Source organism: Myotis nattereri (assembly GCF_964212035.1).
Source record: "Myotis nattereri genome assembly, chromosome: 3".
Taxonomy (NCBI): Eukaryota; Metazoa; Chordata; class Mammalia; order Chiroptera; family Vespertilionidae; genus Myotis; species Myotis nattereri.
Window position 1 is genome coordinate 67,348,150 of NC_138077.1, and position 24,242 is coordinate 67,372,391.

The following is a 24,242-nucleotide window of genomic DNA, read 5'->3' on the forward strand; positions in this document are numbered from 1 at the left end:
GCGTATTTTCTTTTCTTTCTCAGTCACAGTTGGCATTCAATATTTCATTAGCTTCAGGTGTACAGCATAGCAATTAGACATTTATGTAACTTCAGAAATGATCCCCTTGATAAGTCTAGTACCCACCATACATAGTTACTACAAAATCATTGACTTACATTCCCTATGCTGTATTTTAGATCCCTGTGACTATTTTGTAACTGCCAATTTGTATTTCTTAATCCTTTCAACTTTTCACCCAATCCCCCAAGCCCTCTCCCCTCTGGCAACCATGAGTCTGTTCCTGTTTTGTTCATCAGTTTATTTTGTTCATTAGATTCCACATCTATAATAATAACAGGTGGTATTTGTCTTTCTTTGTCTGACTGACTTCACTTAGCATAACACCCCCTAGGTTCATCCATGCTGTCACAAATGGTAAGATTTCATTCTCCTTTTGGCCAAGTAATGTTATATAATAAAAGGTAGTATGCAAATTGTCCCCTTGACCACGGGTGGGCTGACTGGGGGAAGGGAGGGAGGCCCCAACTGGCAGCTGCTAGGGACCCTATCAGTGCATGAATTTTATGCACTGGGCCTCTAGTACATATATATGTAGCATCACTTTTTTATCCACTTGACTACTAATGGGCACTTGAGTTTCTTCCATATTTTTGGCTGTTGCAATAAATGGAGGATGCATATATTTTTTTAATTTAGTGTTTCAGGTTTCTTTGGATGTATATCCAGACTTTCTACTTTTTCATGATTTAATCTCTATATGTTGTATGTTTCTAAGGAATTTATCAACTTCTTCTAGATTATCCAGTTTGTTGGCATATAATTTTTGCAGTAGTTAATATGATTTTTTTAAATTTCTGTGGCATAAGTCATAATGTCTCTTCCTTCATTATTTAACTTCATTTATTTCTTTTTCTTACTCTAGCTAATGGTTTCTTAATTCTGTTTATATTTTCAAAAAAAAACAAACTCTAAGTTTTGTTGATTTTTCTCTATTATTTTCCTGTTTTCTACTTTATTTATGCTCTAATCTTTGTTGCTTTCTTCCTTCTGCTAACTTTGGACTCTGTTTTTTTCTTCTTTTCCTTGCTCCTTAAAGACTTAGGTTTTTTATGCAAACTTTATCAAAATCCCCAAAACATTTTTAACAGAAATAGAAAATACAATTCCACAACTCATATGAAACAGAAAAGACCATGAATAGCCAAATCAGTCTTGAGAAAAAAGAATAAAGCTGGAGGCATCCTACTTTCTGATTTCAAAATATCGTACAAAGCTACAGAAATCAACACAGTATGGCACTGCATAAGACAGGCATTTGGACTAATAGAGAGTTCAGAAATGAATCCACACATATATGTTCAATTGCCTTTGACAAGGGTGCCAAGAAAAATACAATAGGAAAAGGATAATCTCTTGAACAAATGATGTTGGGGAAATAGTATATCCACATGAAAAAGAATGAAATTGGGCCCATACTGTACACCATACAGAAAAGTCAATTCAAATAGATTAAAAATTTAAATACAATACCTAAAACTGTAAAACTCCAAGAAGAACACATAGAGGAAAAGCTTCATGATATAGGTTTGGCAATGATTTCATGGATGTGACACCAAAAGCACAGTCAACAAAAGCAAAATAAACAAGTGGGACTCTTATTAAGGTGAAAAGCTTCTGCACAACAGAGGAAACAACAGAGTGAAAGGGCAACATACAGAATGAAAGAAAATCAGCATAAGTATTTTAAAATAGAAAAGCCAATACCTTTGAAAGCCACCAAGTTTTAATTGAGAAAATTTTCTTTCAAAAAAAATCTATAGACTCAGAGGATTGTTAAGGAATAGAAATCTCTCTATTATATATGTTTCTAAGAGAAGAAATATTAAATGAGTAAACTTTTTTTGAGGCCAGTATTAATTTCAAAATCTTTAATTAAAATCTTAATTTCAAGCCCTGGATGGTGTAGCTCAGTTGTTTTAGCATCATCTCATGAACTTAAAGATCCTTTGTTCAATCCTGGTAGAGGCATATGCACAGGTTGTGGGTTTGATCCCTGAATGCAACACATGCAGAAGGCAGTTGATCGATGTTTCCCTCTCACATCCATGTTTCTCTCTCTCTTTCTTCCTTTCCATCTAAAAAATTAAAAATAAAAAATTGTTTCAAAGTCAGAAAAAAATTTTAAAAAAATAAAGTTATACTCTAGCTTAACTTATAAATAAACTTCCCAGAATGGTTTAACATTAGAAAATATGTCAATCTAATTTATCATATTAGTGAACTACTATAGAAAATCCATGTGACTATCTCAATAAGTTCAACAATCTATATATGATAAAGCCATAGAAAATAGAAATAGTAAAACATTTTTTAAACTTGATAATATGCTTAATGGCAAAATATCATACTTGGAGAAATTTTAGACATGGTCTTTAAATTCAGAAACAAGGCAAATATAACTGTTGTTTATGATATTTTATATTAAAAAGGTATAAGGATTGGAAAGAAACAAAAAATGTTATTATGTGCAAAAAAAAGATGATCATCTACATGGAAAACCATTAGATCAACAGAAAAACTTTGAATTAATAGAGTTTAGCAAAGTTTCCAAATACAGGTTAATTTACAAAATCAGAACTGTTCCTAAACCATTAATAACAGCTATACATTTTTATTAAAACAAAGAAGAAACCATTCATTATTATAATGAACAAATACCAAAGAATTGACTTTGTAAAAATTACATGAAACCTACAGAGAGAACATTTAAAAACTTTCTTAAATGACATTCAGAAATACTTGTATAAGTGGAGAACAAATATATGGGTGGAACAAATTACTCTAAAGATATCAATGCTTGCAAAATTAAGTTACTCTACAAATTCAATGTAAAACTAATAAAAATTCCAGCAGTATATATTTTATTTTATTAATTAATTTATTTTTAATATTTATTGTTGAAAGTAATACATATGTCTAGTACATATATGTCCTATTCTTTCTTCCATTGATCGCTTATAGCCCGTCCCTGCCCCCTGCCTCAGGTCTTCACTCCCCTATTGTCTGTGTCCATGGATTACGCCTATATGCATACAAGTTCTTTGGTTGATCGCCTCCCACCCACCAACCCACCCCCTCTTCCCCTCTAAGATTCTACAGTCAGTTCCATGCTTCAATGTCTCTAAATCAATTTTCTTCAAAAGTTTATTTTGTTTGTTAGATTCCACATATGAGTGAGGTCATGTGATATTTGTCTTTTTCTGACTGGCTTATTTCACTTACCTTTTGTTTTTTTATTTTAATTATTTGGGGCCTCTTTTTTTTGTTTCTTGATGAGTCTGGCTAAAGGTTCATCAATCTTGTTTATCTTTTCAAAGAACCAGCTCTTGATCATTGATATTTTGTATTTCCCTTTTTTTTTTTTAGTCTCTATGTCATTTATTTCTGCTCTAATCTTTATTATTTCCTTCCTTCTACTTACCCCAGGCTTTTCTTGTTTTTCTCTTTCTAATTCTTTAATTGTAGAGTTAAGTAGTATATTACTAATTTTTCTTGTTTTTTTATTTGTTTGTTTGTTTTTTAGTTAGGTCTGTAATGCTATGAACTTCCCTCTCAGGACTGCATTCGCTGTGTCCCAGAAATTTGGAGTTGTTGTGTGTTCATTTTCATTTGTTTCCAGAAAGATTTTTATTTCTTTCTTTGTTTAACAACATGCTAATTAGCCTCCATGTGTTTGAATGTATTTGAGTGTTTTTACTGTAGTTGATTTCTACTTTCATTCCATTGTGATCTAAGAAGATGGTTGGTATGATTTAAATCTTCTTGAATTCGTAGACTTATTTTGTGTCTTAACATGTGTTTTATCTTTGTGAGTGACCCATGAGCACTTGAGAAGAATGATATTCTGGAGCTTTGGGGTGAAATGTTCTATAAATGTCAATTAAATCCATCTGATTCAGTGTGTCATTTGGTCACTATTTAAGTATTAATTTTTGTCTGGAATATCTATCCAGTGAAATCAGTCGGATAAAGTCCCGCTATGTGACTTTGGAGTTAAAATCCCCTACTATGACTGTATTGCAGTCAATCTCTCCCTTAAAGTCCTCCAGAAGTTTTGTTACAGTATTTAGGTGCTCCTATATTGGGTGCATATATGTTTACTAGGGTCATATCCTCTTGTGGGATCCATCCCATTAGTATTATGTAGAGACCTTTACTGTCTCTTGTGATGGCCTTCAGATTGAAGTCTATTTTGTCAGGTATGAATATTGTTACTCCAGCTTTTGTTTCTTTTCGACCTGCATGGAAATTTTTTCCTATCCCTTCATTCTCATCCTATGTGAGCTTTTTTGTTCTGAAGTGGGTCCCTGTAGATTGCATATATTTGGTTTATGTTTTCATATCTATTCAGCTACACTATATCTTTTGATTGGAGCATTTAATCCATTTACATTTAAAATTATTATTGATAAGCACTTATTCATTGCCATTTTAATTCTTTATGCCAAAGTTTCTCTCTCTCTCTCTCTCTCTCTCTCTCTCTCTCTCTCTCTCTCTTTCTTCACATTACAGTAGTTTCTTTAGCATTTTTTCCAATGTTTGTTTGATGGTGATAAACTCCTTTAGCCTTTTTATGTCTGGGAAATGTTTTATTTCACTATCTATTTTAAATGATAGCCTTGCTAGATAAAATAATCTTGATGTCAGATCCTTGCTTTTTATTACTTTGAATATTTCATGCCATTTTCTTCTTGCCTATAGAGGTTCTAATGAAAAATCAGCTTCTCAGAGCTCCATTGTAGCTAACAAATTGCTTTTCTCTTGCTGCCTTTAAGATTCTCTCTTTGTCTTTTTTTTAATATGTATATATATATATTTTATTGATTTCAGACAGAAAGAGGGAGAAAGAGATAGGAACATCAATGATGAGAGAGAATCGTTGATTGGCTGCCTCCGGCATGCCCCCTACTGGAGATCGAGCCTGCAACCCAGACATATGCGCTGTCCGGGAATCAAACTGTGACCTTCTGGTTCACAGGTCAATGCTCAACTACTGAGCCACGCCAGCTGGGACTCTCTTTGTCTTTAATTTTAGGCATTTTAATTATGATGTGTCTGGGTGTGAGCCTGTTTGGATTCTTCTTGCTTGGAACTTTCTGTGCCTCCTGACCTTGTGTGACTTTTTTCTTCACCAGCTTAGGGAAGTTTCCTGCCATTATTTCTTCAAACAGGTTCTCAATTCACTCCTTGCTCACATTCTTCCCCTTGTGGTAGTCCTATGATGCGAATATTGTTACATTTCATGTTGTCCCACAATTCCCTTAAGCTGTCCACCAGTTTTTTTGTTTGTTTCTTTTTTGTTAATCCTCTCCTGAGGATATTTTTTCATTGCCTTTAAAAAGATTGGAAGGGAAGAACAAAGACACACAGAGAAACATCAATGTTAGAGAGACACATTGATTGGTTGCCTTCAGCCTGCACCCTGACCAGGGCCAGAGATTGAGCCTGCAACTGAGGTATGTGCCCTTGACCAGAATTGAACCTGGGACCCTTCAGTGAGAAGAGCAACGTTCTATTTACTGAGCCAAACCAGCTTGTGCAGGCAACAGTATTTTAATTGTGTGTTTTTTTCTCTATAATTATCTGATTCACTATCTTTTAATTCATTGATGCAATGCTTGGCTTCCACTAATCTGCTGTATATTCCTTCCACTGGCTTCTTTATTAGTGCTATGTCATTCTTCTTAGTTACTATGTCTTTTCTCATGCCAGTGAGCGTCTTTGCCATCATTATTCTGAACTCTATGTCTAATAAATTTCTTATCTCAATTTCATTTAGCTCTTCTTGTGGAGAATTCTCTTTTCTTTTGTTTGTGGCTTGTTTTTTAGTCTTCCCATTTTGGCTGCCTGTTTGGGTTTGTGTCTATGTATTAGGTAGATCTGCTATGCCTCCCAATATGCTATGCAGGACAGTTCCAGACACTGTTTCTGACTGGCTCTGAGTACCGTGTTTGGAGCTATCAGCAATCCACTGCTTATAGCTTTCTCTGCTGGAGCTGGGTGCCTTTGGAAAGGACCAGGATGTGCACCAGTGTTTTCTTTTCCTAACCCCAGGCCTCGGATTAGATCAGGCAAAGACTCAAAGCCTCTAGAGACTCCACTCTGCTAGCAGTCTTATTGTATTCAGTCTTTATTAGTGCCAGGCAATAGACCACTAGAGATTTTCCAATAGGGTGGGGCAATTGCTTCTGCCCACAGGTGATTGCTATTCTCAGTCTTTTAATGGGCCTCAGAAACTCCACAGGGTAGGGCAAGGGGTTTTCCAATAGGGTGGGGCAACTGCTTTCCCCCCAGGCAGAAACCACCTAGATAGAAAAGGTCTGCTGGAGAAAGATGTCCTCCATACTGTGAGGGAATGACTCAGCACAGGAAATTGGGATGTCTGCTCTTGGCAGTGTAAACCTAGAGCCCCAAACCTGGCTTCTGCTCACTCAGCTCTAGACCACTCTGCCCTCCCTCAGCAGAGTCCAAGGTGAGTAGTTGCACATAAAAAATTGTGCATTGGCTCTTAAGAGGATGCCTGCATTTCCAGCCATCTCTCCCTGGCAGACAGCAATCTTGCTACTTTTCACAGCCAGCTGTTATTTGGGCAACTTTCTCAGTTCTGGTGCTCTGGACTGGGGAGCCCAGCTTGGGTTTTAGAACCCAGCATTCTCAGTGTGAACCCCCTACAATTGAGATATCCCTCTGGAATTTCAGTTGCTGTCTGTGGGAGCATGACCAGCCCTTTCATGCTTCTACACTTCTTACTAGTCTTTATGTGGTCTCCACTTACCACCCTTGGTTATCAGGGTTCTCTCCATCTAGTCTTCATTTGATTGTTCAGGATGGTTTTATATTAGTTGTAATTCCAATTTGGTCCTGGGAGTGTGTCAGTGTGGCTTCCATTTACTCCACCACCATTTTAGAATCTCTCCTCCAGCTGTATTTTGTAATATAATAACACACACATTTATTTCTCACAGTTCAGGAGATTGGAAGTGCAGGATCAAAGTACCCACATGTTTAAATTTGTGAGAATCCTCTTCCCGGTTTACAATAGTCACTTTCTCCCTGTGTCTTTACATGACAGACAAAGATCATTCTTTTTTTTTAATGTATCATTATGGTTGAAAGTATTATAGATGTGCCCCATTAATCCCATCCATACCATCACCCTCAGGCTTTCCCCACACAATTGTCTGTGTCCATGGGTTATGCATATATGCACATAAATTCTCTTACCCAACTCACCCTCTTCCTTCTGAGAATCCTTAGACTTGCATGCTTCCATGTCTCTGGATTTATTTTGTTTGTCAATTTATTTTGTTCATTAGGTTCCACATGGAAGATGGATTATGTGACATTTGTCTTTCTCTGACTGGCTTATTTCACTTAGCATAATACTATTCAGGCCCCTCCATACTATCTCCAAAGGTAAGAGATCTTTCTTTTTTATAGCTGAATAGTATTCCATTTTGTAAATGCACCACAGCTTTCTTATCCACTCATCTACTGATGAGCACTTGGGTTGTTGTAAATCACACTGCTATTAACATAGCAGTGCATATATTCTTTTGATTGGCATTTCAGGCTTCTTAGGATATATTCCTAGAAGTGGGATCACTGGGTCAAATGGCAGTTCCATATTTAATATTTTGAGGAAACTCCATACTATTTTCTGTAATGGCTGCACCAGTCTGCATTCCCACCAGCAGTGTATTAGCATTCCTTTTTCTCCACATCTTCGCCAGTACTTGTTGTTTGTTGATTTATTGATGATAGCCATTCTGGCATGTGTGAGATGATACCTTACTGGACTTTTAATTTGCATCTCTCTGATGATTAGTGATGTTGAGCATTTTTTTTCATGTCTCTTGGCAATTTGTATGTCCTCTTTGGAGAAGTGTCTATTCAGGTGCTCTGCCCATTTCTTAATTGTGTTGTGTTAGTCTTCCTTTTGAATTGTATGAGTACTTTATATATTTTAGAAATTAACCCCTTATCAGATGTATCATTGGCAAATACGTTCTCCTATACAATGAATTCCCTTTTCATTTTGATGCTGTTTTCTTTTGCTGTGCAAAAGCTTTTTATTTTGATGTAATCTCGTTTGTTTACTTTTTCTTGTTTCTCTTGCCCAATGCATTGTATCAGTGAAAATTCTGCTACATGACATGTCTGATATTTTGCTGCCTACTTTTTCTTCTAGGATTTTTATGATTTCAAGATTTACATTTAAGTCCTTTATCTTTTTTGAGTTTATTTTTGTGTTTGGTGTAAGTTGGTGATCTAGTTTCATTTTTTGCATGTACCTGTCCAATTTTCCCAACACTATTTAATGAAGAGACTGTCTTAACTCCATTGTTTGCTCTTGCCTCCTTTGTCAAATATTAATTTTACATAATGGCTTGAGTCGATTTCTGGATTCCCTGTCCTGTTCCATTGAGCTATATGAGTGTTCTTGTGCCAGTACCAGGCTGTTTTAATTACAGTGGCTTTGTAGTATAACTTGATATATATATTGTGATCCCTTCAACTTAGTTCTTCTTTCTCAAGATTGATGCAGCTAATCAGGGTCTTTTTTGGTTCCACATAAATTTTTCAAGTGTTTGTTCTAGATCTGTTAAATATGCTATTGGTATTTTAATAGGTACTGCTTTGAATCTATAAATTGCTTTGGGCAGTATGGACATTTTAATGATGTTAATTCTACCAATCCACAAACACGGTATATTCTTCCACTTGTCTATAGCTTCCTGTTTCGAGTTATCAGCGATCTATATAGCTGTGGTTCACTCTGCTGGGGTTGTGTGCATTTGGAATGGACTAAGATGCACACCAAAGTCTACTTTTCCTAGCCTGGGTCTAGAAGCAGATCAGGCAAAGACTAAAAGCATCCAGAGATCTCTTCTTCCTGCAGGATGATTGTTACACAGCAGGGTGTAAATTCCGTATGGTAGGGTGAGAGATTTTCCAGTGGGTGTGGTAATTGCTTCCCCCTAGGCAAAAGCTGCATGATGATAAAGGTTAGCTTGAGAAAGATGTCCTCTGTAGTTTGGGGGAATGATTCAGCATAGGGATCAAGGTGGTTGTCCTCTGAGCTCTATCCCCAGAGCCACCAACCCCAGATCCTCCTCACACAACTCTAGTCCACTCTGCCCTCTCTCTGCTGGAGCCCAAGGTAAGTGGCTGCACACGAGATTTTGTGCATTGACCCTTTAATGGGGTGCCTGCATTTCCAGCTGTCTATGTCTGGCAGACAGCAACCCCATTGCTTTCACAGCCGGATGTTGTATAGGCATCTTTCCAAGTTCTGGTCCTTTGGGCTTGGAGCCTAGGGTTTAGACCTCAGACTTTTCAGAGGGAAACCCCAAATGAGATATCCCTCCGGAACTTCAGCTGCTGCCTGTGTAAACCCAGCCAGCCCTCTCACACCTCTGCACTTCCTTCCAGTATTGATGTGGCGTCCTCTTTATGTCCTTGGCTTTAATGGTTCTCTCCAGCAGTCTTCAGTTGGTTATTCAAGATGATATTTCTATATTTTTGTTGTAATCCAGGTTGATTCTGGGAGAATGTCAGTGTAGCTTCCTCTGGCATCTTGGAATCTCTGTTTTATATCTTTTCATCGACTGTCTGTCCCCACTGAGATGTAAACTTCTGAAGACTATATACCTGTCTGTTTTAGTTGTGCCTGTATCTCTGACACTGAGAACAGTGCATAGGGCAGACACTCTAGAACCTGTGGGTTGCGACCCCTTTGGCAGTTGAACGACCCTTTCACAGGAGTTGCCTAAGGCCATCCTGCATATCAGATATTTACATTACGATTCATAACAGTAGCAACATTACAGTTATGAAGTAGCAACAAAAATAATTTTATGGTTGGGTCACAACATGAGGAACTGTATTTAAAGGGCCAGAAGGTTGAGAACCACTGTTGTAGAATATTTGTCAAATAAATGAGTTCATAAATTATTATATTAATCCTGTAAAGTAGCATCACTTTCACCTTCCTGTGGCTTTTTTCAGTAGATTTATCTCAAGCTTCACAACTTAGTGGATCCCCTCCCCCCAGTTGTCTAAAGTTCATGTTCTTTCCTGTTATAAATCTGTCCTAAAGAAAGAATCTTAAAGTCAATTCACCATAACCCTGTAATAATTACTAGCAGCTTACCTTTAAATCAATCTCAATTAGGATATCAAAGATAAACCTTTGACTGCAAGAATTACCAAGTATATGGAGAAGAGTTTTCCATGATGATTCTTTCCATGGAATATTTTGATAGAGCCCTTGGAATTTTTTTTCCAGATTTGAAAATGTCCATATTTTACTACTCTCTATCACAGATAAGTAGTAATACAACTTACTTTTTCTGTCTCTGAACAATACACCAGCAAAGAATGATAAATATAATACAGAGAGAAATTACAAGTAAAACTGTAAGCAGCCACCTATCGGAAGAGTCAGAAGTACCTGAAAAACACAAATCAGAAACATGTTTCTTTGTTTGAGTGAAAGCAAAGTTTTATTACAGAAAAGCTCTCTGCTGCAGGGAGGGGACCCAAGTGGGTTGCCCCAAACATGTTCTTTATGACTATACTTCTTTACTATATACTGTGCTGCCATTTTGGCACTTCTATCTCCAATGCTCTTTTGATAAATGATTGGTTTTGTTTTGGGCATTCAAATTGATGTTATGAAATTATTTGCTATATCCCACTTTATAAAAGGATATACTATTGAATATTCAAATTGAAGACAGATAGTATTTAATATTATCTTATTACTCTCAAGAATAAAAAAAGATATAACCACCTAAATATTCACCTAGATTTAAGTATCTAAAAAAATTTTAAACAAAGTAAATATAATATAGTCACTTGAAGAAATATTGCCCAATTACTAAATGGAAATTCCAAATACTCTTTAATATCCTCTAAAAATAATTTTGTAATCATAATTATTAGTATTTGAGATTAATATTCTAAGCAATGTAATAAGCATTTCCTAAAGATTATGTATATCAATTAGGAGAATTCAATTATCAGATATAAATGGGAAAATGAAAGCTCTGAAATGTCAAAAAAAGTTTCCTAAGAAAGTGGCAAAACAAATTCAGTCTGACTCCAGAGCCTGTACTCTTAAAGAAAAACAAATTATAAAATTTTAAGTATCAACACGTTTTACTGTAGCTGTTTTGACTACAGTGTTTCTAAATTACAGTAATCCCTCCTTTATCTGCAATCTCAGTTACCAGAGGTCAACAGCAGTCTGAAAATATTACATGAAAAATTCCAGAAATAAACAATTTATACGTTTTTAATTGTGTGTTGTTTTGAGTAGCATGATGAAATCTCAAGCTGCTTCACATTGTTTGCCCCCTCCCACTTCTCCCTGCCAGGTATGTGAAGCATCCCTTTTCCCAGTGCTACCGACCTGACCACTGGTCACTTAGGAGCCATCTCTGCTATCATATCCACACTCAAGGTTTCTCAGTGCTTGTGTTCAAGTAACCCTTATTTTACTTTATAATGGCCCCACGTGCAAGAGTGGTGATGCTGGCAACTAGAATATGCCAAAGATAAACCATAAGGTGCTTTCTTTAAGTACAAAGGAATTTTTAAGTCTGATTAAATAATGGAATCAATACTCCCTCCCCTGGGAAACTGACCTTTAGATAATTTCACAACCGACATTCTCTTTCGCTTACACATTCCATTTGCTAAGACCTTTAACTTTCCCCTCTGAATTTGCCCACGATCCAGACCCACCCAGAGAATTTCCAGCCGAAAAAGCTCACCTAGAGTCCTTTAAAATCTCTGACTCCCCGTCCCTGGGTGCTGGTGTCATTTTGGGGCTCAGCCCCTCTGGTTTACATACGATCTAATAAATGTATAATTCTTTACCACTTTTGGCCTCATGCATACCTCCTTCAGCAACCCTAACATGGAACGTTCTCAATAAGGAAAGAAAAAAATCATATGCTGAGGTTGTTAAGGTCTATCTATGGTAAGAATAACCCTTCTATTCATGAAATTGTGAAGAAGAGAAAAATAATGTTGTACTAGTTTTGCTATCACACCTCAAAGGACAACAAGTATGTGATAAGTGCTTAAATATTTTGAGAGAGATCACATTCGCATAACTTTTATTACAGCACATTGTTGTAACTGCCCTTTTTTATGATTATTTACTGTTGTTAATCTCTTGCTGTGCCTAATTTATAAATTAAACTGTATTATAGGTGTATATGCATAGGGAAAAAACCAGTATATGTAGGGTTCAGTACTATTTCTTAGTTCAGGCATCTACTGGGATTCTGAGAATGTATATCTTAAGGGGGGACTACTGTATGAACTTACTTCTTTCTGTATAGCCTTCTGAATACACTTTACATTTTTTATTGCAGTTTAAGTTTACCATAAGGTTATAATTATGATTATCAATGACAGCTCTTGGATATAATATAAAAACCAGACCTATATATTGTAGATGAACCTTAAGAAATGTGCAGTTTTATTAAATGGTACGAACTATTGTGTATTTTGCATCCTTAGGACTGCTCATGACAGGTGTTTTTTGTTGTTGTTGCTCTATTTCTGATTGTCAGATTGATGTCATTTCTCTGTTCACTGTAACCTCTCATCCCCTCTTCATTTGCTGCTTTGAATTTTCTTTAACCATTGATGGAAAACAGAAATTCTTATAGCAATTGCTTCTTTCCTAAGATACTCTTAGAAAGTGCATGTGTTTTAAATGAGGATTTTTGTGCCATTTATTTTTGACTATTTAGCAATCACTTTATCTCAGTTTCTAGTTTTAACTATGTTCTTTTTCAATGAGATACTACATAGCTCACTGAAAATGGATTGCGGAAGCTGAATGGGAAGAATTTGGCACTAAAATGTGAACAGAGCCCTGAATTCAAAAATAATAGAACATAGGGAAATAAATCTCTAGTCAAGATTTCAGCAGATTTATGTCTCCAAAATTTGTTATACAGTTAAGCAAGAAAGAGTCATCTTCTGAATTGAAGTTTCATGATTTGAAGCTTTGTTAATCTTGTCTTGATAATGTTCAAATTATATTTCCTCACTCATATTAGGTTTAACCTAGTATTTTTTATACTAGGTTTAACCTTATAAAATTACTTATTTTATAAATAAAAATATTAAATGTTCTCAACATTATATGGTTCAATATAATATTATAGGTGAAGCTATTAAAAGAACTTTTGATGGTTGCCTTCAATGATTACCTGCTGAATTAAACAGATGCTGACAGTGCCACATACAGTGACAGTTATGGTTATTAATGTCAAAAGAGATAAACTAATGTAACACAGACTAATGAGCCCTGAGACTAAATAGGGTAAAAGGCAATTATAAGCTCAAGGAGAAATATTATTTTATTGCCTATGAAACATAAAAAACAGACTATTAATATATAACTAATACCATTGGATAATTTATACCGTTATCTGTGATAGATGATGTGGTATTATCATAGATTAAGAGGTAAGCAGGATTCCCTCACTATCAGTGATATCCAAAGCTAATTCTGTAGTACTTACCCAAACATAAAAGGATCAAGAAAATGTGAGGAAATGCTAGAATGGGAATAGAATTTCTACCTTTCTTCAAGAGAAATGTATCTTTTGGAAAAAGAGATAGAAACTCTAGTTGACAGATAAATCAGGATCTCTTCTCTATTTCTATCGAAAACATCTAAGGCAGTGGTTCTCAACCTTCTGGCCCTTTAAATACAGTTCCTCATGTTGTGACTCAACCATAAAATTATTTTCGTTGCTACTTCATAACTGTAATGTTGCTGCTGTTATGAATCGTAATGTAAATATCTGATATGCAAGATGGTCTTAGGCGACCCCTGTGAAAGGGTCATTCGACCGCCAAAGGGGTCGAGACCCACAGGTTGAGAACTGCTGATCTAAGGCTATATGATGAGGGTGGGAAATTGTGCTTTCTTGCACTTTGGGGTCAAAGCACATTAATTTGACAAGAGTATTGTTGACAAAGAGGATTTGGAAATACAGTTGTAAAAGATGAAAAGGTGATAGTATAAAATTGGATAATAAGAGGTTTTGATTCTAGCAATGATCTAGGTGGTTTCTGAGAATATGAAGAAAATTTGCACAAATTATTGTTAAAAATTTTTGAAGACATCAAAGAGCTACTGAGTCATTAGAATTTGTAGGACCAAAATCCAGTAAAAGTTGAAAGTAAAGAGGATTAAGCCTGACACTTCGATACACTTTTGATTTGCTAATGGCTACATAAACTTTGTGAATATACTAAAAATCATCATACATTTTAAATGGGTGAATGGTATAGTATGTGAATTATATCACAATAAAGCTACGGCACCCTGGCCGGTGTTCTCAGTGGTTAGAGTGTTGGCTTGTGCACCAAAGGGTCATGGGTTCCATTCCCAGTCAAGGGCATGCACCTGGGTTGCAGGTTTGATCTATGGTCCCTGTCAGGCTCATGTAGAAAGCAACCATTTTCTCTCACATGGATGTTTCTCTCTCCACTCTCTTCCACTCTTTCAATGGGAAAAATATCCTCTGGTGAGGATTAACAAAAATAATAAGAAAATAAAATAAATGAAGCTATCGCGAAGAAAACAGTCAGAGCTTTAATCATCTCTGCAATATTACATATGCAAAGCTTAGCATTCATTAAAAAATAACTATAAAAGTCAACACTGACTAGAAACTATGATAGAAAGACAGATAATAGAAAGAGACCCAGAAAAACCCAAGTTTTAGAATTCTCAGATACAGAATTTAAGATACATCTAATTTGATTATGTTATACATCTACTATACTTGTAATTAGAGACCTAGAAAAAGATGAGAGGGAATGGAAACGAAGCAATACTTGAAGAGATTATGGCCAAAATTTTTCCAAAAGTGATGAAGAGCATTAATCCACAGATTCAAGACTCTTGGAAAAATGCAAGAAGATAAAAACAAAATTGCAACACCAAGGCACATAATAATAAAACTGCTATAGAAGGAAGAAATCTTAATAGCAGTAGAGGTAAGGGGAAGAGATGTGTTTCTTTCAAAGAACCACTGATAAAATTGACACATATCTTTTCAGCAGAAATAATGAAAGTCAAAAGCCACTGTCAAAGATTGCTACTGTCAAAGTGATGAAGGGAAACCCCACCAAACTGGAATTAGGAATTCTGCAAAAATGTTCTTCAAAAATTAAAACATTTTATAACCAAAACAATTTAAAAGAACTGACTATCTGTACACTTACACTAGGAGAAATTTCGTTAGGGAGAAGAAAAATGAAAGTTTGAAATGGATAGAGAAATGAAAGCCAACAGAAAGGGTAAGTTAAAAAAAAAAAACACATTACTATAAATAACAGAAACAACAATGATACATTTGGTATTTAAATATATGAACAATTAAAATGCCCCCAAACGATGGCACAAAGGATGAGAATTGATATATGCTCAATTGCATATATCTGGGAAGTTGTAAAAGTGCTAAATTCTATTGAGTTTTAACAAGTCAATAGTCCCCCAAATAACCCCTTAAAGAAGGGTAGAGAAATGTATAGTTAACAAACTAATGGGAGGGGGAGAGATAAAATAAAAATAAATAATTAAAAGAATTCAGAAAGAGAGAGAAAGAGACATGAAACAGGTCAGATACACCCGGTTTGGCTCAGTGGATAGAGCGTTGGCCTGTGAACTGAAGGGGCCCCTGGTTTGATTCTGGTCAAGGGCATGTACCTTGGTTGTGGGCACATCCCCAGTAGGGGGTGTGCAGGAGGCAGCTGATCGATGTTTCTCTCTCATCGATGTTTCTAACTCTCTACCCCTCTCCCTTCCTCTCTGTAAAAAATCAATAAATAAAATAAAAGAAAATAAACAGGTCAGATACTACAAAATAAATAGTAAGATGAAAGATTAAAAACCTAAACATATCAGTATTTACATGAAATATTAAGAGAGGCAAAAATGCTTTATTTAGTTTTAAAAGATTATTAGGTGAAATATAAAAATGTTATTTAAATTTTATAAGAAAGTATATTATTTAAATATATAAATTTGGGGAAATTGGACAGATACATGCAAAAAAATGAAATTAGACCACCAATTTACACCATACACAATAAAAAACTCAAAATGGGTAAAAGGCCTAAATGTAAGTTGGAAAACTATAAAAATCCTAGAAGAAACCATAGGCAGCAAAAATCTCAGACATCTCTCGTAGCAATATGTTTACCGATACATCTCCCAAGGCAAAGGAAACCAAGGAGAAAATAAACAAATGGGACTACATCAAAATAAAAAGCTTCTCCCAGCAAAAGAAACCATCAACAAAATGAAAAGGGAGCCCACTCTATGGGAGTATATATTTGGCAATGATACATCTTATAAAGGCTTAATATCCAAAATATATAAGGAATTCATAAAACTTAACAAAAGGAAGACAAACAATACAATTTAAAAATGGGCAAAAGACCTAAATAGACACTTTTCCAAAGTGGATGGCTAAGAGACATGAAAAAAAAAATGCTTTAAGTCACTGATCATGAGAGAAATGGAAATTAAAACGACAATGAGGTATCACCTCACACCTGTCAGAATGGTTCCCATCAACAAATCAACAAATGACAAGTGCTGGCAAGGATGTGGAGAAAAGGGAATCCTAGTACACTGCTGGTGGGAATGCAGACTGGCGCAGCCATTATGGAAAACAGAATGGAATTTCCTCAAAAAATTAAATAGGGAACTGCCATTTGCCCCAGTAATCCCACTTCTAGGAATATATCCTATGAAACCTGAAACAACAATCAGAAAAAATGTATGCACCCCTATGTTCATAGCAGCACAATTTACAATAGCTAAGATTTGGAAAGAGCCCAAGTGACCATCAGGAGATGAGTGGATAAAAAAAATAGTGGTACATTTATACCAGGGAATACTATGTAGTAATTAAAAAGAAGGATCTCTTACCCTTTGAGCCAGCATGGAGGGACCTGGAGAGTGTCATGCTAAGTGAAATAAGTCAGAGAAAGATAAGCATCACATGATCTCAATCATATGTGGAATCTAATTAAGCAAAATAACTGATGAAGGGAGTGGATCCAGAGACATGGAAGCATGAAATAGAGTGCAGATTCTCGGAGGGAAGGTGGGGTGGGTAGGAGGTATTCAACCAAAGACCTTATATGAATATATGCATAACACATGGACGTAGACAGTAGGGTGTTGAGGGCCTGGGACGGGTAGGCTGGAAGAGGTCAATAGGGAAAAAAAGGAGACATAAGTAATACTTTCAACATTAAAGATTTAAAAAATAAATAAAAGATTACTAGGTGGAATATTTAAAAAGTTATTTAAATTCTATAAGAAATTATATTATTTAGACATATAAATTTATTTATAAATTACTTAAATTTATTTAAATTATTATTTAAATTTCTTAGGGAAATCATACCTTGCTTAATTATGGCTCTGAAACAGAAGATATGGATGGTTGACAGAGCTTGAGGGGAAAGTGGACAAGCAAAAATGAGCAGCGAAGAGAGACTTTATATGCGGATGAAACAATGAATAAGTTTAATTATGCTGTTGAAAGTTGCAGAGGTAAGGAGCAAAAGAACTATATTGGAAGGAAACCAATTACATTGGGAAGCAGAAAAGTTGAAGGAGGTATAAATGGCCTAATCTTTATTGACTGGCAGAAATTCAGGAAAAGCATGCAGGGGAGAACAATTAAAAATGTGCCATAAGAGCCATTACCCCTGGAAGCAGTGCTGGGTTAGAGAACATCTTCATTATTTATTTCTTTAGCCATGCATGTGTATTACATTGATTTACATTTTTAAAAGTAGATGACTACACAAACACTTTTGGTAGTGAATTTTAAAGATAAATATTTTTCCTTGTTGATTATTACTTCTACTTACATTCTTGTTTGAAAGACAAAGGGACAATCTTCTCTTCATTCCTTAGAGGATGATCCATGTGCACAATCAGGTGTTGGAGTCCTAGGGATCTCACAGTCTCCAAGGAGACGTTGTACATTTTAGTGATAGTCGCCGTGCCATCTGGGTTCTGTGCAAGGTATTCTTTTGGTGGATTAATTAAGACTTGTGATGGAAAGAGAGATATTTGAGGAACAGGTTTTCCCACAGCTGAGTAAGTATATCTAAGAAAATCTTCAGAGCCAATATTGGACTGGAGTTCAGATTTTAATTCAGATACAGCTGAGGCACAAAGGAAAAAAAAAAAAAGAAAGAGAAGAAACAAAATTAAATATAGAAATATGTCATACCAGATTTCTATGATGGCAAAGATGGACTTCTCAAATCTCTCTCTATAAAAGCCTAAATGACCATTCAACCATTCGACCAGTAACTATGATGTGCACTGACCACCAGGGGGCAGACGCTCAATGCACAGGCATGAAAACATGGAACAGATTGATGAATCTCGAAGGGAGGTGGGAAGGGAGGAAGGTGGGTAGAGATTAACCAAAGATCTTATATGCATATTAGAGGCCCGGTGATCTGCAACTGGCAGTCCAACATCCCCCAAGGAGTCCTGGATTACGAGAGGGTGCAGGCCAGGCCGAGAGACCCCACTGGTGCACGAATCCATGCACCAGGCCTCTAGTTTGTATATAAAACCCAAATGTTAAAAACATGTCCCTCTCAGATACCTCTCATCACAATTAAAAAACAAATCTCATCATTCCTTTTCCTATATCCACTATCATCCAATTTAAGAACAATTGGTATCTCCACATTCACTAAACCTTAAAATTACATTATATAAACCCCCTATTTTAAATGTATAGCAACATAATGAGGTGACACTATCGCTATCCCTTCAACAGTTTGTTAATATGAAAATTGGGAAATTGTTACTCTCTTAGAGTCTTCTTTATCCCCTCTTCCTCCTTCTCTACTATTTCTTTTCCTTTTCCTCTCTTTCCCTAATGAAAATCTTGATGTGGTTCATTAATTTTACCCACTTGATTAAAGTCAGTGCATAAAAGTTACATAGAGGGCAGAATAAATGCTATGCCTGGTTTTGCACTATGTGAAAATGGGCAACTTATGTAACCATTATTAACTTCCATTTTTTCCTTCTGTACAATAATAATAATAATAATAATAATAATAAACATTCTTTCTCTGGACCTTAACCTTCATAGACCACATCCCCATGATTTTTACTCTACATAAAAAATTGTATACTTATAATGGTAAGGCAGATTTGTCCTTCCTGACTGCCATGAGGGAACACATTAAATAGACATTTGTAGCAGGCTTCGTCTTCAAACGTCACTTTGTGGATAGTGATGAATGAGGAATTGGGTTCGATGGCCTTGCAGTGCAGTCGATCTATGTATGGTGGAAGAATCTTTTCTCCATATTTACTGCTATATGTGCCAATATTTTGTGGCAAAGAATCTTGGACCTTTTGCCAGGTAATTTGTACAACATCTGCTGGAGTTGTTAGATTGCAGAAAATTGTCACATTTCCTCCTAATACAGCTGTCTCCTTATTTTTGTGCTTTATCCTGTGTGGAGAACCTACAAATAAAAGCCAGTGTGTTATGCTAAGTAAGTAAGTCAGTCAGAGAAAAACAAATACCGTATGATTTCACCTACATGTAGAATCTAAAGAACAAAATAAACAAAACAGAAACAGAGTCATAGATACAGAAAACAAACTGATGGTTGAAAAAGGGGAGAAGGAATGGGAGACTGGGTGAAAAAGGTGAAAGGATTAAGAAGTACACATTTTTTAGCTACAAAATAGTTATGTAGATGTATAGTATAGCATAGAAAATATAGTCAATAATCTTATCTAATAAAAGAGAAACATGGTAATTAACCGTAACTTTGCTACCCTTCCCATTGGCTAATCAGGGTGATATGCAAATTAAGTGCCAACTAAGATGGTGGTTAACCGCCAACAAAGATGGCGGCTAATTTGCATACGCCCAATGATGGAAGGCAAAAGGGGAAGGACTGAAGAATGGTGATCGGCAACCCAGGTGGCAGGCAAGAGCTGGGGGTGGGCAAAGCCACCTTTCCCCACCCCCCAGCCGGTGATCGCCATAGGAAAGCCAGGCGGCAACCCCGACCCCAGGGGCCGGGGTTGCCAGCTGTCCTGTGTGGAGCGATTGCCATGGCGGTCAGACGGCCCGGGAGGGCTGGGGCGCAGGCCAGGTGGCAACCCCAGACTCCTGGGGCAGGCGGCTGGCCAGCGGCCCGAGATTGCCATGGTGATCAGAGGGCAGGAGGTCCCAGGAGCAGGCCAAGCGGCAACCCCGGAGCCCCCAGAAGCTGCCTGCCCGCTGCCTGTGACCCAATCTGGTCCCGGGTTGCAGGCCGGCGCCTGTGTGTAGCCGCAGAAGCCACCTGCCCGCGCCCGTGTGCGGCAGCAGAAGCCGCCTGCCCATGCCTGCCCATACCTGTGTACAGCCACAGAAGCCGCCTGCGCACAGCGTGTGCAGCCACAGAAGCCGCCTGCTCACGCCTGTGTACAGCCACAGAAGCCGCCTGCCACCGCCTGTGACCTGATCCGGTCCCGGGTTGCAGGCCTGTGCGGCTGCAGAAGCCACCAGCCCGTGCCCATGTGCAGCTGCAGAAGCCGCCTGCCCACAGCGTGTGCAGCCGCAGAAACCTCTGGTGCCTGTGTGCAGTCGCAGAAGCCGCCTGCCTGCCACATCCCACTATGATCCACTGAGTTATGAGGCCAGAGAGCAAGGAGAACTTCCGCCCCTGAGTCAAAGCGGAAAGCGGAGGACATGGCCTCCCCTCCTAAAGTCTCCAAAGGACAGAACCTAACCTAAGCCACATCCTCTGAGACAGCCAGGCAGGCACCACTGACCCTCTCTGCCGGCCGGGCCCCCCTCCCCCTTCCCCTGTCCCTGCACAGCTCCCATAGCTCCCCACTGGCTGAGGCAGGCACAACAGGTTTGCAGCCACAGGGGCGATTTAGCAGCTAATGAAAAATGCGAGAATGAACAAATGAAGCAGCTACTGCAGTGGGGAAAAGACGTTCATCAAATTCGTTGTCTCTGAGAAACTGAGGCAGCCAGCACAGGCCCCTGCACAGGATGAGGCTTCTGCTTCTAAAGAAATGTCCTGGGGTTAGAGGTGAGGGGGTGCTGCCTTTCCCATCTCGGAGCTCTAGGAGGAGTCTGCTCCCCCTCCTGGTATTCTTAACACCCAGAGACCCCTCCCCAGTCCAGGCAGGAATGTTCCACGCTGACCGCCTCCAGAAAGCAGAGAACAAAGAGGCACTTCTTGACTTCAAGCCTCTAAACCAGTGGTTCTCAACCTTGGCTGCACGTTAGAATCACCTGGGAATCTTTTTAAAATCCTGATTTCTGGGCCTCATCCTCTGGAAATTCTGTTTCTTTGTTATGGGGTAGAGTCACAACATTAGTAACAAAGAAACAGAATTTCCGGAGGATGAGGCCCAGAAATCAGGATTTTGAAAAGATTCCCAGGTGATTCTAATGTGCAGCCAAGGTTGAGAACGACTGCTCTAAACAGACTTGACCACTGCGGGCAAAGACCTGCAGCTGAGAGGGGGCAGGTTCTGGGTGTCGAGGTCCAGAGCGTGGAAGACCTCCTGGGGAAGCAGTGGATCTGGAAGCCTGTGTGCTGGGTCAGAGACACGCCTGCCTCCCACCCTCCCCTGACCTGCACATAGACGTGCCTGGACTGGGTGAGGAGGAGAAGGAGAACTAGAGGGAAGGAACGCTGAGTGTTTGATGGTGGCCATGTAAAAAGGACTGTGACCTCCCCTCCCACTGAGTCACTCCCTAAGGCAGCAGGAGACGGAGGGTCTGAGAGCAGCCACACAGCTTTGTGGCCGTGACCAAGGCACCAAGATGGTGTCCGTGCAACGGGGCTGAGGAGGTGTCAGAGGACCTCACCCCAGAAAACCCAATAGCTCTTTGTGTGAGAGAGAGAAGGTGGCAGGGAGGGAGGGAGAGAGCACATTGGACTCAAGAGGCCTCCAGGCCCAGATGAGGAGACTATACCAGGGATCAGCATGGACTTGAGCTCTGAGGTGAGGGTCAGGGGCAGCTGGGTGGGGGCAGCCCAGACAGAAGCCTGAGGTCCAGATGTCCTTGACCCTCGGTCCTTGTGCTCGGTTCTCTGGCACCTCTGCCTGCGATATACACTGTCTGACATGGAAGTATAACTCCAGAGAAGGGGGTGGGGAACCCAAGTTAAATAATATTTTGTTTTTGTTTTTTCACTTGGCCGAATGGGGGCTGAAGTTGAAGTTAGGTTTGGTTACTACTAAACATTTCTTGCACACCCGACTGTGTGGTCTGAGTTTGCTGCTGCCTATAAACCGAGAAAAAGTTGTAAAATGAAGTACTAATCTCTAGGGTTTAGGTCAGACCGAGGAGTAGTGCCACTCAGCCAGAAGCTGGCTCATGGCTGGCCAGTGCGGAGGTGGTGGCAGGAGCTTATCCCACCTCCGTGGCAGCACTAAGAATGTCCAACTAACAGTTTAGGCCCGATCCCTTGGGGGCCTAAGCCTTTAGTCGGACATCCCCCAAGGGCTCCCTGGCTGCCAGAAGGATGTCTGACTGCAAGCTTAAGCCTGATCCCCCGGGGAGTGGGCCTAAGTCAACAGGTGGACATCCCCCAAGGGGTCCTGGACTGCAAATGGGCACAGGCCGGGCTGAGGGACGCATCCTCCCCCCACCCCAAGTGCACAGATTTTGTGCACCGGGCCTCTAGTCCTATATAATAAAAGGCTAATATGCAAATTGACCGAGTGGTGGAAAACCAGTCGCTATGATGCATATTGACCACCAGAGGGCAGACGCTCCTTGCACAAGCTGCCCCCTAGTGGTCAGTGCGCTCCCACAGGGCGAGCGCCGCTCAGCCATAAGCCAGACTCATGTCTGGCGAGCTCAGTGGCAGTGGCGGGAGCCTCTCTCCCACCTCCAAGGCAGCACTAAGGATGTCCGACTGCCAGCTTAGGGGAGCAGGCCTAAGCTATCAGTCGGACATCCCCCAAGGGCTCCTGGACTGCGAGAGGACTCGGGCCAGGCTGAGGGACCCCCCTCCCAGAGTGCATGAATTTCATGCACCAGGCCTCTAGTATTGTAATAACTATGCATGATGCCAGGTGGGTACTTGAATTATTGAAGAGGGAATCACTTTGTAAATTATGTAATTATCTAACCTCTATGCTGTACACCTAAAACTAATATAAAATAACTAGAGGCCTGGTCCACTCAGGGGGCAGGGGTCCCTCAGCCTGGCCTGTGCCCTCTCACAGTCCAGGAGCCCATGGGGGATGTCTGACTATTGGCCTAAGCCAGCAGTTGGACATCCTTAGGGATGCTGTGGAGGCAGGAGAGGCTCCCGCCACTGCCACTGCACTCGCCAGTCATGAGTCCGACTTCTGGCTGAGCGACACTCTCCATGTGGGAGTCCACTGACCACCAGGGGACAGCTCCTGTGTTAAGTGTCTGCTCCCGGTGGTCGTTCTGCTGTTTGGTCAATTTGCATATTGGCCTTTTATTATATAGGATAGTGAATATCAACTGTAACAGAAAAATTTAAAAATAAATAAATAAATAATTTAAAAACTGGCCAAAAAAAAAAATCTGAAGATAGCTCACCAAAAAATATATACAAATGACAAATAAACATATGAAAAGATGCCCCAAATCTTTTGTCATTAGGAAATTGCAAATTAAAACAATAATGTAAGCCCACTATATACCTTTTAGAAAAGCTAAAAGTAAATTTTAAATTACAATACCAAATGCTGGTGAGGGTGTGACAAACACAGAAACTCTCATTTATTGCTGATAGGAATGAAAAATGGTACAGCCACTTTAAATGACAGTTTAAATGGCACTTTCTTTTTTTAAAAAATATATTTTTATTAATTTCAGAGAGGAAAGGAGAGGGAGAGAGAGAGAGAAACATCAATGATAAGAGAGAATCATTGATCGGCTGCCTCCTGCATGCCCCTCACTGGGGATGGAGCCCGCAACCCAGGAATGTGCCTGGTCAGGAATTGAACCATGACCTCTTGGTTCATAGGTTGATGCTCAACCACTGAGCCATGGCAGCCAGGCAGTTTGGCAGTTTCTTAAAAAACTAAACATACTCTTACCATATGATTCAGCAATTGT

At 38.9% G+C, this 24,242-nt stretch overlaps 1 protein-coding gene across 2 annotated transcripts in view; it reads right to left on the minus strand.

Annotated features, from left to right (window-relative positions):
- Nucleotides 1–1,918: 1,918 nt before the first annotated feature.
- The window catches only part of LOC308516408 (OX-2 membrane glycoprotein-like), a 37,186-nt gene continuing 14,862 nt past the window's right edge, over nucleotides 1,919–24,242 (minus strand). Inside the window, exons 2-5 of one of the 2 annotated variants that reach the window (XM_081087359.1) lie at nucleotides 19,303–19,641; nucleotides 18,007–18,306; nucleotides 10,414–10,519; nucleotides 1,919–2,138 (exon numbers count right to left, since the gene is read on the minus strand). In XM_081087359.1, coding sequence (XP_080943485.1) covers nucleotides 1,991–2,138; nucleotides 10,414–10,519; nucleotides 18,007–18,306; nucleotides 19,303–19,641 — 893 coding nt within the window. In that variant the 3' untranslated portion in view covers nucleotides 1,919–1,990. The remainder of the gene's footprint in view (nucleotides 2,139–10,413; nucleotides 10,520–18,006; nucleotides 18,307–19,302; nucleotides 19,642–24,242) is intronic. The other variant, XM_081087360.1, reaches the window with a different exon arrangement.